General features: G+C 44.7%; 2 protein-coding genes across 2 annotated transcripts; both read left to right on the forward strand.

Annotated features, from left to right (window-relative positions):
* The first annotated feature begins 6,343 nt into the window (after positions 1–6,343).
* On the forward strand, positions 6,344–7,723 carry LOC125900018 (trace amine-associated receptor 13c-like). Its single transcript, XM_049594759.1, has 2 exons — positions 6,344–6,516; positions 6,901–7,723. The coding sequence occupies exons 1-2, from the start codon at positions 6,344–6,346 to the stop codon at positions 7,721–7,723; spliced, it is 996 nt and encodes a 331-aa protein (XP_049450716.1).
* A 4,901-nt stretch (positions 7,724–12,624) lies between these two features.
* On the forward strand, positions 12,625–13,998 carry LOC125899707 (trace amine-associated receptor 8a-like). Its single transcript, XM_049594182.1, has 2 exons — positions 12,625–12,797; positions 13,182–13,998. Exons 1-2 carry the CDS (start codon positions 12,625–12,627, stop codon positions 13,996–13,998), a joined length of 990 nt encoding a protein of 329 aa, XP_049450139.1.
* Positions 13,999–14,753: the final 755 nt, after the last annotated feature.

Genomic DNA, 14,753 nt, shown 5'->3' on the forward strand with positions numbered 1-14,753 from the left:
AGATATGGATGCCTGGGTAAGGGTGGGTGGCAGCTTACCAGATTCCAACGATTTGTTATATACATTAATAAGAAGTAAACCCGGTAGCCATCCAGGTCTGGGGCTTTATTACTTTGCATAGCTTTAATTGCACTGATTGTTTCATCTAAATTTAACGGAGAATCCAGATTATTAGCAATAATAGGGTCAGTAGTGGGTCTTAATAAATTAAACACAAGTCTTTTACAGTTTTTCATGATTGTTAACACACAAAAATCTAAACCTTGGCACAATTTGCACAACCTTAACTTCACGTACCATTCGCTCGACCCGAATTGTCACTACTTCACACTCCCTTATGACTCCCCTAGACTCTGACTTTCCTTCTTTACACTCTGACGCCAATTGCATATCACATTGTTGTCTAAACACTACACACAATGTGCAATTGTTGCACACACCTCTCATGTAAAAGCTCAAAGCTTCAACCTACAATACACTCTGTAGTCAATTGCACATTAACTTGTTGTCAAAACACTACACACAATGTTCTGTTGTTACACACACTTCTCATGTGACAACTCAGTGGTATCAACCTACAACACACAAGTGTTCAAAACTCAACAAATTCAGGTCTGGTGAGCAATTAGCAATCAGGACTGCAGCATATAAGTGCCTTGAGCCTCCTCCTCTGTGTTTGGTGAACAATGGAGAACCTTGAAGAGAGCAACCAGAGAAGGAGAAGTCTAAGAGTGAGAGGAGGAGGAGGAGAACAAGGAGGAGAACAAGGAGAAGGAGAAGGAGAAAGAGGACAAGGAGGGGAGGAGAGAGGAGAAGGAGGGCATGGAGGAGGAGAGAGAGAAGGAGGACATGGAGGAGGACAGAGAGGAGCAGGAAGACAGAGAGGTGCAGGAGGAGGAGGACAGATTGGAGCAGGAGGAGCAGGAGGACAGAGAGGAGCAGGAGGAGCAGGAGGACAGAGAGGAGCAGGAGGAGGACAGATTGGAGCAGGAGGAGCAGGAGGACAGAGAGGAGCAGGAGGAGGAGGACAGAGAGGAGGAGGAGTAAGAAGAAGGAGAACCATTATATCTAATGAGATTCGGGCCACTGTGATAGACCATGTGCTGAACCATGGTTTGAGCATGAGGGAGGCTGGCTTGAGGGTCCAGCCCAATCTCAGCCGATTCACAGTTGGTGCCATCATAAGAACATTCAGGATGGAGAACAGGTACTAGTTTATACTTTACTATAAATTTATTTGTCTTGTGTACTGTAAAACAATACAGCATTTGTGTACTATGTATTTGTGTACTGTATACATTGTGTACTGTATATACTGTGTACTGTAATACAATACTGCATTTTAATATAATACAGTGTGCTCACAGTAGTTATATTTTGCAGGACCGAAAGACAACCTCACAGTGGGGGAAAAAGACGTGTTTTCACACCAGAGCAGGAGACCCTAATTGTGAACATGGTTCATGAAAACAATGCAATTACCCTAAGACAAATTAAACAGAAGATCCTAGCAGATAATGCAGCTTTTAATACGATCCAGAATGTCAGCCTGTCTACACTGGACCGTGTCCTCAAGAGGAATTCATTAGCTATGAAACAGGTCTACAGGGTCCCGTTTGAAAGAAACACAGACCATGTGAAGGAGCTACGGCGCGACTTTGTGCTTGTAAGTCCCATACATTACAATAAGCACTGACATACAGGTAATGTAGCCTACCTGTGATGTACAGCAATATATTTTTTTTTCCTTTTCTACAGTGTCTTTTGACCTCTCTGTCCATCAGTAACTTTCATTCTCTCTGTTTTTGTTTCAGCGAATCCAGGAGCTTGATACGGCGAATGAACTATATGAATATATTTTCATAGATGAGGCTGGGTTTAATCTGGCCAAGAGAAGGCGCAGGGGAAGAAATATCATAGGCCAGCGGGCCATTGTTGGGGTCCCCGGCCAGCGTGGTGGGAACATAACCATGTGTGCAGCAATAAATCACCATGGTGTCCTGCACCGCCATGTACATCTTGGTGCCTATAACACAGACTTGCTGCTGGCCTTCCTTGATGACCTCCACAAACAACTTGTTCCACCAGATCACACTGATGATCCACAAAGAATTAATTATGTTGTCATCTGGGACAATGTGAGTTTCTACCGGGCTCTGCTTGTACGTCAGTGGTTCCAGGCCCACCCACATTTTACGGTGTTATTCCTCCGTGCGTTCTCTCCATTCCTCAACCCCATAGAGGAGTTCTTCTCTGCTTGGAGGTGGAAGGTGTATGAGCGAAACCCCCAGACCCAGGTCCCACTCGTCCAGGCCATGGAAGAAGCCTGTGGTGACGTCAGCCTCGAGTCCATTCAGGGATTCATGCGCCACTCAAGGCGGTTCTTCCAGAGATGTCTAGATAGGGAGAACATCGCCTGTGATGTGGACGAGGCCCTCTGGCCTGACAGAAACCAAAGGCATGATGATGCTTGATCATGATGATTCCTCAATCATGTACAATAAAAAGACATTTTTTGGCTGCATATTTGTGTGCTGTTTTAAGTTTGTTTTATGAAAAAAGTAGGCTACACTGAGTCATTTTTACAAAAGGAGAAATATCTTATTTTCCAGAGTCATTGTCATTCATATGGTGTGTTCCATTTTACAATAGTGTTTTCAATTTTGCACTACAATGTGCTGTAAATGCTTGGTAGTGTGCAGCAAAAGCTTAGTTGTGTGTGCTCAATGAATGGTATGTGTCATTGAAAAATACGACTGTGTGTAGCAAATGAAAACATGAGTTCCATTTTGTGAACACAATGTAGAGATTTGATGGCAAGAGTCTTCTTGCAAAGGGAGTGTCAGGTTTAGCATTTTGTGTGTGCAGTTTTCAGTTTTGTGTGTGCAGTATTGAGAAAGCCGTTATTGTATTGAGAAACGTGTGTTGACAATCGTGAAAAACTGTAATGAAAGGTGAATGATAAAAGGGGTTTTGGGGATGACAAGCAGGAGTACCAGCAGAGGGGGGGGTGGTGTCTTGTCTTGGGATGGACGATTTTGGCAGGAAGGGTTTTCAGTGACAGGTAGCTGGCTGACTGGTGTCTTTGGTGAGAGAAGAACAGGTGTGAATCTTTGAGGCAAGCAAACAAACTTACAAATATCTTTGGGTGTTTTTACATATAGTCATTTTTAAGTAAACCAAACTCAGTCCTCTTAAAGTGCACCACAAAGTGGACCAACACAAAAGGGACTCAGTTTTCCTGTGTTCACATTAGCCCCTTTTCCACTGCAGGAACTTTTATCATTTACCCAGAGCTGTTTGCAGAAAGCTGATTGGTGGAACAAACACTTTCAGCATTCCGCACTTCTGTGCTATGTGATTGCAAACTTTATTTAATTTCTACAAGCTTCACTTTGTTTGTGTTTTGATTAAGGATCGGTACCGAAACCCGGTACTCAATTAGCCCACAGGGCTAAATAATCAGAGACTGTAGTATTGATAAGCGCTAATGGCATCAGTTCTTCTATCGGTACTTTCACACATTTTGGTTAAATTCATTATCATCATGCAGCCTTTCCTCTGCGCTCCATGCTGGGGCTGACCTCCTCCACATACACACACATCCATACACAAGCCTACACGACACAGCAATCGGTGAACAGGCAAGCGGAAAGAAAGTGAAGATAACTCGAAAATTACTTGAGTTGACGGCAGCTACACTCGTTACTGTAAGTGAAATTAAACCTTAGTGAGTAAGAAGCCAATGATTTATCAATACATGTGTTCAGCAAGCATAAACAGGTAAACATGTAGACAGCAATATTCAATATGCTCCGTCCACAGTCTCTCATCCACCGACACTAACATTATGTTTTACACAAGGACTCAATATAGGGCACATGCAGAATCATCTCTGTCATCAGCCTGATTTGAATAAATTTTCTGGAACTTTGAGGTGCAGTGGAAACACTAACCACACAGATTACCAGGAATTATTTTACCCAGATATATCAAGTCCTGGAAATAAAAGTTCCTGGAAATGTTGGTGGAGAAGGGCTTTGTCAGTTCAGTTGTCAGTGGCAGAAGAAACTGAGTTTTCAAACATGGTCCTCTTCAGCCCTCTAAACAGACTCAGAGCAGTGACTCAGCATTTTTTGTGCATATGTGAACACTCCAAGAGGACTCAGACCCTTCTGAAGCGAACAGTACTCACCTTGGCAGGGGGTCTCAGTTCAGTGGGTACAGTGTGTGGAGCCTGATAAATGAACGCCCTGTCACAACAACACAACACTGACCCAGCCACACTGACCCTGACCGGCTAAATGTTAGTCCTTGCAGCCTGCCTATTTCTTTTTAACCATCGCTGCTGAAGCGCAGAAGTAAGGGGCCCCAGCCAACCCAGGTATTCTGCAACTGAACCAGATAGAGCCATGACCTAACCATGCTGGGGTTGAGTGAAAAGCAATAGACATCCTGAACACCACATTTCCAAGGTCATCAAGGAGCAACTGAACATGTAGGTGTGTCATGCTTAGGGGGTTGTCAGGTGCAACACAATTGACACACCAAACCCTTTCCACCAGTCCCCTGTTGTCCCAGCAAGCACAGACACAGGAAAAAAGCCCCACATGTCCAAGAGATAGAGCTATATGAAGGGCATAGTAGAACATGACGCTGCCATACCTATGTCTTCAACACTCACCTAAACAAGGCCACATAAACTGCTGCACTATGTGTGGACTTTGCGTGGACCGGAGTAGGAAGGTCACTGCCCCCTCTCTCTAGGCTTGGGACATGCACTCACAAAGCCATCCCACGTGGCATTCATGAATGGCCACAATGCTGTGATGCCACTGACTAAGACTGCTTACACCAGCATGAGCCCCATTCATTCGTTCATTCATTTTAATCAAAACATTTTTTACATTGATGCAATAACGGGTCCAGAGTGAAAGAGCAATAGGCCACAGGCTTTGCAATGGGCTATGCTGAAAGGTCGACAGAGGGAGGCCCTGTAGGGAAGGAACGAGTGCGGCATTCACCTTCTTTTGTAGCTACTGGTAGGATCTCGCCTCAGTGCCTCATAGGTGGTGCTGTTGCTGAACAGATCAGTGACTTTGGCATGGTTGTCTGCTTTCTTAAGCACCACTTTTGCATCAATCTTTGTCTGCCGGTAAGATGTTGATGTTCCGGTCTTTCCTCAGTGATGTCAGCGCCTTCATTTCATTGATAGTGAAGTTGGAAGGGGATGCTTTTGCACCAGCGAAGCGGCTGATACCTTCAACCTAAGTTGTTCTGCCACTGGGTCTGCCAACTTGTTGTGTCTGATAATTGACTCCATTGCTGTGATGAGATCCACAATCTGTATCTGCTCTGGTGTTACAGCAAAGTTCAGTCCCTTGGCAAGGACATCCTTTTCTGGTTGGATGAGCTCTCTGTGAGATAAGTTTTTCACCCACTTGTCATGTATGTCCCGGATGTGCTGTGTTGTGGTCCTTGTTTCTGCAGGTCAGTACTTCTGTTCTGCTGTTGCTTTTATGACGAACAACACTAACATCAAGTTGTGGATGTACTAGGAGGTCAGCCTGCTGCTGAAGGGATGCAACACTGATTTCAGGGATCAGGTGATGGTCAGGCCTACAGTTCATCCGTGGCTAACCTCATGAGGGGCATTAAGTGGGCCAAGCCCAGCCAGAAGTGAAGGACGTGACAACTCCAACCCCCAAAGCATCCAAGCTATCACAGATCAAAACGACCATACGCACCCCACACCAGTGACACCTCCTTCCAAAACTGAACAATGTTTTGACAGGGTTAACCAGGAGGCAGCCATCAAGACTGTGCTCCCTGCCAACCACCACCCCTCACCCTCTCCCCCACCAGTATGTGCACTGCACTGAGCAGGATTAATGCATGTAAAGCTGCTGGCATCCCGATATACCCCAAAAGTAGAGTCAGGCTCATCTATTTGCTGGAAAATGCTACAATTGTTTTCCCGCTGGATCCCTCTGCACTGGTACCCCTGCTGTGTGGAGTGGCCTCAGTAAAATGAATGAGTGGGCCGTTTTTTCTATGTCCTGTTGACTTTCTAAACACTGCTTTAATCACTTTAAAAAGGGCATAGAGGTCGGACAAAGGAAAGGAAACAAGGGTAAAGACCAACAGTAAAGGATATCACAGAAAAAAGTGAGAGAGGAAGAGTTGCAGGGAAAGTGATGAAGATGATGGCGTAATGTGCAGAGTGAGGAAGGAGAGAAAAAAGAGGGGAGGAATTATGAGAATGTGAGGCAGGTAAATCAGTATATGACTCGGGTTTGTTCAGGAAGCTGGCAGACCTGCAGCTCTCTGCAGATCTCTGAAGATGGAGGTTGAGGACGGAGCAGAGCTCTGCTTTCCACAACTCCTCAACACCTCCTGCAGGAAGCCCACCACTTCTTGGCCTGAAACAATGCTCATTACTATTGTGCTGTACTTTATCTCTGTGTTTACTGCTGCTCTCAACCTGCTCGTCATCATCGCAGTCTCCCACTTCAGGCAGAGATTAACTCCTCAGCTTCTCTCTACATGCTCTGTAGCTTAAAAATGTGAACAGTTACTGTAGATTTAAAAGAAATGTATTTGAGCTAGTGCTGAATAATGTTGCACCTCAGAAAGTGTCATCATATTTTAAGTCATGTTTTACCACTTTTTGCACCATAAAGCTCAAATGTGTTTCATGTACCATCTCCTGCCAATATTTAACATTGCTCTCTATTCACCTTGACATCAACCAAGTTATTTCAATTGTCTACAATTAACCATATCTTAACTATAGATGTGATAGATCAGAAATGTTTTGCATACACGTTTTAGTTGTTTTGTCATTTAGATCTGAGCCTGAACCTGTTGGGTTCATGATGTTTTTCTCTTTCCTTCCAGGCAGCTCCACACACCCACCAACATCCTCCTCCTCTCTCTGGCTGTCTCAGACTTTCTCGTGGGCCTCCTGGTGATACCAGGTGAACTTCTCCTAAAAACATCATGCTGGCTGTTTGGTGACATTGTGTGTACTTTGTGTGGTTATATTTGCTTCATCATTGTGTCTTCTTCAGTAGGAAACATGGTGCTCATATCAGTTGATCGCTATGTGGCTATTTGTGACCCTCTGCATTACACCACCAGAATCACTGTGAGAAGAGTTAAATTCTGTGTGTGTCTGTGTTGGCTCGGTGCTGCTCTATACTGGTTTCATTTTATAAAGGATGACCTGACTCAACCAGGCAGGTATAATTCCTGCCACGGAGAATGTGTAACTGTAATTGTCGTTCAGCATTTTTCAGTAGCTATTGATCTTGTTATAAGTTTTATTGCTCCCATCACTGTTGTCATCGTTCTGTACATGAGAGTATTTGTTGTGGCTGTGTCTCAGGCTCGTGCCATGCGCTCTCACATCACAGCTGTCACTCTCCAGCTTTCAGTGAGTCAAAAAAAAAAGAAATCGGAGCTGAAAGCAGCCAGGACTCTTGGTGTTCTTGTAATTGTGTTTCTAATATGTTATTGCCCATATTTCTGTGTCGCTCTTGCAGGTGACAACCTGGTCAACAGTATATTTCTATCTGCTGTGGGATGTCTGTTCTATTGTAACTCATGTCTTAATCCATTGATCTATGCCTTGTCTTATTCCTGGTTTAGAAAAGCAGTGAAACTCATTGTCAGTCTTCAGATTCTGCAGCCTGGCTCCTGTGAGACCAACATACTGTAGAGAGGCTGTGGAGTGACTGAAATGAGGCCTGCTCTGTGGACAATTGAATGCATTTGTTCATGTTGTTCAGTGAGTGAATGATCAAATACAGACAGTGTCTTTCAGTCTGAATTGTATCTGATCAACAGTAGAAAGGCCTGCATTGTAAGAAAGAGTCACAAGCACCATAAACTGTCCCTAGGTAATCACCCGGTTTCATGTCTCATAAAATCCTATGTGTATTACACATATGAAGAGTCTTCTTTGTTTGTGATAGGAAACATTTCAGCCCAACACAACAACTAAAGCTTTCATTTCTATCATTTATTTATGTTCAAAGCATCATTTCAGTGAATTGTGGCCATTTTGTTGCAAACAGAGATTACTGGCCTGATGAGGCTCCTGTTTCACAGAGAAAAGATGTTCCAGATTAGCCACACTTTTCCTGCCATAAGAATAACATTAAGGGCTCTAGTTTCCCAGCGCAGCGCAGGGTGGCGCAGGGTGGCGAAGCCCACGCAGAGCTAGTTTCGAGCAGCGCAACCGGAGGTGCTCTCAGTTTGGTAGTTTGGCAGACCGAGGTGCGCTGAGATGGGTGTGGTGGCGCAGCAGGGGGAGGTGTCGACAGATGCAGTTTGGCGCAGTGACAGTTTCGTGCCAAAAGGCTTCGCTGAAGGTCCGCTAAAAGCTCGCCAGCTGAAACCACATCTACTGTCAGCGCAGGGGGAGCACAGCTGGTGTAAACCGAAGTTTGGCTGACCAGCAGACAGTGCACACACGTCACCAAAACCTTACAAACAGGTTTCCAGAATGTCAGGCACATTAATAATGCAATAAATACGCAAAAAAACCACTTCAATGCAACTATCTGCAATCAGCACATAAATGTATCTCTATATCGACTGTCCCGTCACATCTGACGTCAGATCAAAGGGGATATGGAGTGCCGTTTGTAAAGTGGCTCACGCTGAAAACAACATCAACATTTTGCCACATTTAGCTTCAAACAATGTTGAAAAAGTGTTGTGAATTTTTTACCACATTTACAGCAATATTTGTTAACTTAGAAATATATTAAAGAATTAAATCTAAATATTAAATGTGGCACCTAAATGTTAAATATTAAATCTAAATCTAAATCTAATTGTAGATTTAATATTTAGATTTAGATTTAGTATTTACATTTAACAAATATTGCTGTAAATGTGGTAAAAGGTGACGTTAAAAAAATTCACAACACTTTTTTTAAACATTGTTTCAAGCTAAATGTGGCAAAATGTTGATGTTATTTTCAGCGTGAGCCACTTTACAAACGGCACCCCATAAGGGGATCGGCACCGTTTGGCACGTTTGGCACGCGTAATGGAACCCCAACCTGATTTGATTAACAAAACTAATGAGTTCACATCCCTCTCAGCCAACCACAAACAGCCACAGCATCAGATAGGGAGTATATATTCAGCATCTGTCATCTTAGAAAAGTCAAAAGAAAAGAAACAGAGTGAGACTGCGAGAGAGAGAAAGAGAGAGCGCACGAGAGAAACGCAACTTTGATTTACAATTGCGGTGACCTCCTCCCAGGCTACCTTTGCATCATCAGCCCGTGGAGGTCTGCTCACAGTTTCGTATATTCAGACACTGTGAGCTTGGACCTCCCGGACCAAAACATCAGTTTCCTCCTGGGAGAAGTTTGGCCATCTGACACTGCTGCTCTCTTCTGCCATGGCGAATTGAGTAAACTCTCATTACACCTTCGTGCGGCGCATTTAAGAGCGAGGAGAGGGGCTCATTTGATTGGTGTGATGTGTGTAAAACCCACTCCACGCCTTCTCTCCTCCCTCTTTCCGACTTGCGCAGGTAGGAGGGACGGAGGTGGGATAGACGAGTAGCTGCGCCAGGGCGCACGGTGTACCAAACTTGCAAAATCCGCCTGGCCACACCCAGTTGGCAAAGCGCAGGTGCGCTGTGCCCCCGCCTCACCCAGTCTGCGAAACTAGAGCCCTAAGTGTTGTGTTTCAGATAAAACTGTCAGTGGAAACAGATCATGTTCCCATTCAGAGCAGGGACAAAGGGCATTTTATCATTTCAGCTTAATGTAATTCATCACATTTCTTTACTTCATGACAATTATTTTTCACATTATCCGTGCAGTCACACTCAGAAGCATCATGGAGTTTTATTTTGTGGCAAGAAGTAAAACAGATGACCGGGTGCCAGGTGTTTGAAGATGTTGTATGTGACTGAGCTTATGCTGCTGCTGATGGGTCTTAGTGATGCTCCTTCCTTGTGTCTCTTATGGAGTCCATAGATGCATGGGATGGCCTCATCAGGGTACAGTTGATAATACAGTGGTCTGTCAATGACTTTGTCCTTTTCCAGTCTTTGTTAAGAATCTATGACCTTCTTTTGTAGCCACTGAAGCGGCTGATACCTTCAACCTAAGTTGTTCTGCCACTGGGTCTGCCAACTTGTTGTGTCTGATAACTGACTCTGTTGCTGTGATGAGATCCACAGTCGGTATCTGCTCTGGTGTTACAGCAAAGTTCAGTCCCTTGGCAAGGACATCCTTTTCTGGTTGGATGAGCTCTCTGTGTGATAAGTTTTTCACCCACTTGTCATGTATGTCCCGGATGTGCTGTGTTGTGGTCCTTGTTTCTGCAGGTCAGTACTTCTGTTCTACTGTAGTTGTTATGAGGAACAACACTAACATCAAGAGTGTCACCACCCTCAAAAGATAACATTCTTAAATTTAGAAGCTGTGGATGTACTAGGAGGTCAGCCTGCTGCTGAAGGGATGCAACACTGATTTCAGGGATCAGGTGATGGTCAGGCCTACAGTTCATCCGTGGCTAACCTCATGAGGGACATTCAGTGGGCCAAGCCCAGCCAGAAGTGAAGGACGAGACAACTCCAACCCCCAAAGCATCCAAGCCATCACGGATCAAAACGGCCATCCACACCCCACACCAGTGACACCTCCTTCCTAAACTGAACAATGTTTTGACAGGGTTAACCACCCAGATAGCACACTTACATCTGGCCGACGTTGGCCCGATGTATCAAGTTTAGATCGTTAAGACGTAGCAGGGAGAGCGTTTGCTCATTGCCCAGACATCGCTGAGACGTCGGCCTTGAATCAAAAATGACCACCACGCAACATTCAAACGATCAATAAAAGAAGCTGCGCTCAGTGGGCGCTCCTTCATTAATATTCATATGCTTCGTTAACTACGACCTTTATTCATTTAGGTCGGACCTTTCAAACTACAAATATTTCACCATTCAATGTGAGAAATCAATGCTAACATTCAAAAATAGCTAACTGTTACCGTATTTCGTGTGTAAGTGTGCACAATGAAGAGACAAAAGTCAGTTTGACAAACTTTATTTTCAAATTTCCACAAACAATATCTGATGGCCAGTCCACTTCTCCTGGCAGCCTGCAAGACACAGAAAAGACGATGAGCACGTAACTTCAAGAAACAAATCCCAACTTCACCATTGTATTTATTTTTTTTTTTTAAGCATTTCAGCTGTATTTTAGCCAGACTGAAGGCTTTGGGTCACTCTGCTTAATGTAGTGTTGAAACTGTTAAATAACGGGATCCAGCGTTAACTCCGTTAACTGTTAACAGCAGCTCAACAATCAGTCCTTCATCTCGGAAAAACAGTGGTTTCAAAACCGTGCTATTACCTGTAGCCACTGGGTCAGTTTGCTTTGCAGAGGAGGAGACCTCAACTGATATATTGCCCATAAAATCACTTTAACAACATACCGAAGGCGTCCTTAAACTTCACTGTTTCACCTCCGCGCTCCTCTCCGCTCCTGTCACCCACACTTGACCAACGTCCACCATCCAGGGCCCCGGAGGTCAGGCCGGGGGGCCGCGGGACCATGGGTGGCAGCTCCGGACACTTCCACTTTAACCCAAAACGAGTGCTCACTATAATGAAACCAGCTAACGTTATCTTTCACTATAATTAAAGATAACATTAGCTGGTGGGGACATGTGCTATATACACCCAGTCGTGCCTCGCCACTCACCAGGAACCTCTTTTAACGGTCACAGAAGAAACAACATAGCTATTTTCTGCCAATTTATTCCAATTAGCTTACCTGAAATGAGATGCTGTGTCCTGCGAGCTCAGCTCCAAACAAACACCGCAGAGATGAAATTCCGCCTCTGTGGCGACTTCCGTATGTGGACAGACATTCTACGGCACTGGGCCGACCCAAAGCCGACGTAACAGCTGGGACAAAAGAGTATTAAATTTAAAGATATCCGCCCATGCGGCCGACGCCTGTCAGACGTTATAAATTCAGGGCCGATGTGTCGTCCTCAGGCCGACGTCGGCCACATGTATGTGTGCTATCAGGGCAGTAGGCAGCCATCAAGACTGTGCTCCCTGCCAACCACCACCCCTCACCCTCTCCTCCACCAGTATGTGCACTGCACTGAGCAGGATTAATGCATGTAAAGCTGCTGGCATCCCGATATACCCCAAAAGTAGAGTCAGGCTCATCTATTTGCTGGAAAATGCCACAGTTGTTTTCCCGCTGGATCCCTCTGCACTGGTACCCCTGCTGTGTGGAGTGGCCTCAGTAAAATGAATGAGTGGGCCGTTTTTTCTATGTCCTGTTGACTTTCTAAACACTGCTTTAATCACTTTAAAAAGGGCATAGAGGTCGGACGAAGGAAAGGAAACAAGGGTAAAGACCAACAGGAAAGGATATCACAGAAAAAAAGTGAGAGAGGAAGAGTTGCAGGGAAAGTGATGAAGATGATGGCGTAATGTGCAGAGTGAGGAAGGAGAGAAAAAAGAGGGGAGGAATTATGAGAATGTGAGACAGGTAAATCAGTATATGACTCGGGTTTGTTCAGGAAGCTGGCAGAGCTGCAGCTCTCTGCAGATCTCTGAAGATGGAGGTTGAGGACGGAGCAGAGCTCTGCTTTCCACAACTCCTCAACACCTCCTGCAGGAAGCCCACCACTTCTTTGCCTGAAACAATGCTCGTTACTATTGTGCTGTACTTTATCTCTGTGTTTACTGCTGCTCTCAACCTGCTCGTTATCATCGCAGTCTCCCACTTCAGGCAGAGATTAACTCCTCAGCTTCTCTCTACATGCTCTGTAGCTTAAAAATGTGAACAGTTACTGTAGATTTAAAAGAAATGTATTTGAGCTAGTGCTGAATAATGTTGCACCTCAGAAAGTGTCATCATATTTTAAGTCATATTTTACCACTTTTTGCACCATAAAGCTCAAATGTGTTTCATGTACCATCTCCTGCCAATATTTAACATTGCTCTCTATTCACCTTGACATCAACCAAGTTATTTCAGTTGTCTACAATTAACCATATCTTAACTATAGATGTGATAGATCAGAAACATTTTGCATACACGTTTTAGTTGTTTTGTCATTTAGATCTGAGCCTGAACCTGTTGGGTTCATGATGTTTTTCTCTTTCCTTCCAGGCAGCTCCACACACCCACCAACATCCTCCTCCTCTCTCTGGCTGTCTCAGACTTTCTCGTGGGCCTCCTGGTGATACCAGGTGAACTTCTCCTAAAAACATCCTGCTGGCTCTTTGGTGACATTGCGTGTACTCTGTGTCGTTATACTAGCTTCATCATTATATCTTCTTCAGTAGGAGACATGGTGCTCATATCAGTTGATCGCTATGTGGCTATTTGTGACCCTCTGCATTATAACACCAGAATCACCGTGAGCAGCACTAAATTCTGTGTGTGTCTGTGTTGGCTCTGTGCTGCTCTATACTGCTTTCATTTTATAACGGATGACCTGACTCAACCAGGCAGGTATAATTCCTGCCACGGAGAGTGTGTAATTGTCATTGACCATTTTTCAGTAGCTATTGATCTTGTTATAAGTTTTATTGCTCCCATCACTGTTGTCATCGTTCTGTACATGAGAGTATTTGTTGTGGCTGTGTCTCAGGCTCGTGCCATGCGCTCTCACATCACAGCTGTCACTCTCCAGCTTTCAGTGAGTCAAAAAAAAAAGAAATCGGAGCTGAAAGCAGCCAGGACTCTTGGTGTTCTTGTAATTGTGTTTCTAATATGTTATTGCCCATATTACTGTGTCGCTCTTGCAGGTGACAACCTGGTCAACAGTATATTTCTATCTGCTGTGGAATGTCTGTTCTACTTTAACTCATGTCTTAATCCATTGATCTATGCCTTGTCTTATTCCTGGTTTAGAAAAGCAGTGAAACTCATTGTCAGTCTTCAGATTCTGCAGCCTGGCTCCTGTGAGACCAACATACTGTAGAGAGGCTGTGGAGTGACTGAAATGAGGCCTGCTCTGTGGACAATTGAATGCACTTGTTCACGTTGTTCACTGAGTGAATGATCAAATACAGACAGTGTCTTTAAAGGGGCAAAAAGCAAAATCGTTTCACCGCTAGGTTTGCTGTTGTGCACTGCCTGTAGACCAAAACAAAGTGTGTCATGAGCCACACCTCCCTCTGCCTCTGCTCTCCACCCCCAACCCTCCCACCACCCACTCGACTAGAGCCATCGCTGGATCCCAGCTAGTGCTAACACCGGGAGCTAACGCTAACGTTCCTACTCTTCTCCGTGAGTGAGAGCGATGTTTTAGCCTGGCTACATTTTACAATGCCAATTGCAAATGTTAGCTGGACACAGTGACATGTGCTTAACGTACTGTAACACTAATTAAAACAGACATTTGACTTGATGTTGTTACTTAACAGTTACCTGTCCAGGAGAAGAAGAGCTAGCTCTGAGTCAAATTGTAGCCCCTTTAGCTCTTGCAGTGCTCTCCACCTTGGAAATGCAAGGCCAGTGTTAATCGAGGTTCTGTCCCTTTCTTTATCCGACTACTTCTTTGCCAATGACCTTTGTTTCTTTAGAGGTAATGTCGGATCCTGGTCGTCTTCAGGTGAGCGTTTCGTTCCGCTCTCTGCCATTTTGCTTCAAAAATACGCGCTGCCATTGCTCACTGGCTGTAGCCTTTTATAGGGAGGGAGGGTCAAGGGCTCTGAGAGGAGGGAGGCAGCAGCG

This window comes from Epinephelus fuscoguttatus, linkage group LG13 (assembly GCF_011397635.1).
Source record: "Epinephelus fuscoguttatus linkage group LG13, E.fuscoguttatus.final_Chr_v1".
NCBI lineage: Eukaryota > Metazoa > Chordata > Actinopteri > Perciformes > Serranidae > Epinephelus > Epinephelus fuscoguttatus.

What these genes read in the sequence shown, in the direction of transcription:
- LOC125900018 (XM_049594759.1), top strand. Translation starts at nt 6,344, where the DNA reads ATGGAGGTTGAGGACGGAGCAGAGCTCTGCTTTCCACAACTCCTCAAC. An exon ending in ATCGCAGTCTCCCACTTCAG is followed by an intron (nt 6,517 to 6,900) that starts GCAGAGATTAAC and finishes CTTTCCTTCCAG; the next exon opens with GCAGCTCCACACACCCACCA.
- LOC125899707 (XM_049594182.1), top strand. Translation starts at nt 12,625, where the DNA reads ATGGAGGTTGAGGACGGAGCAGAGCTCTGCTTTCCACAACTCCTCAAC. An exon ending in ATCGCAGTCTCCCACTTCAG is followed by an intron (nt 12,798 to 13,181) that starts GCAGAGATTAAC and finishes CTTTCCTTCCAG; the next exon opens with GCAGCTCCACACACCCACCA.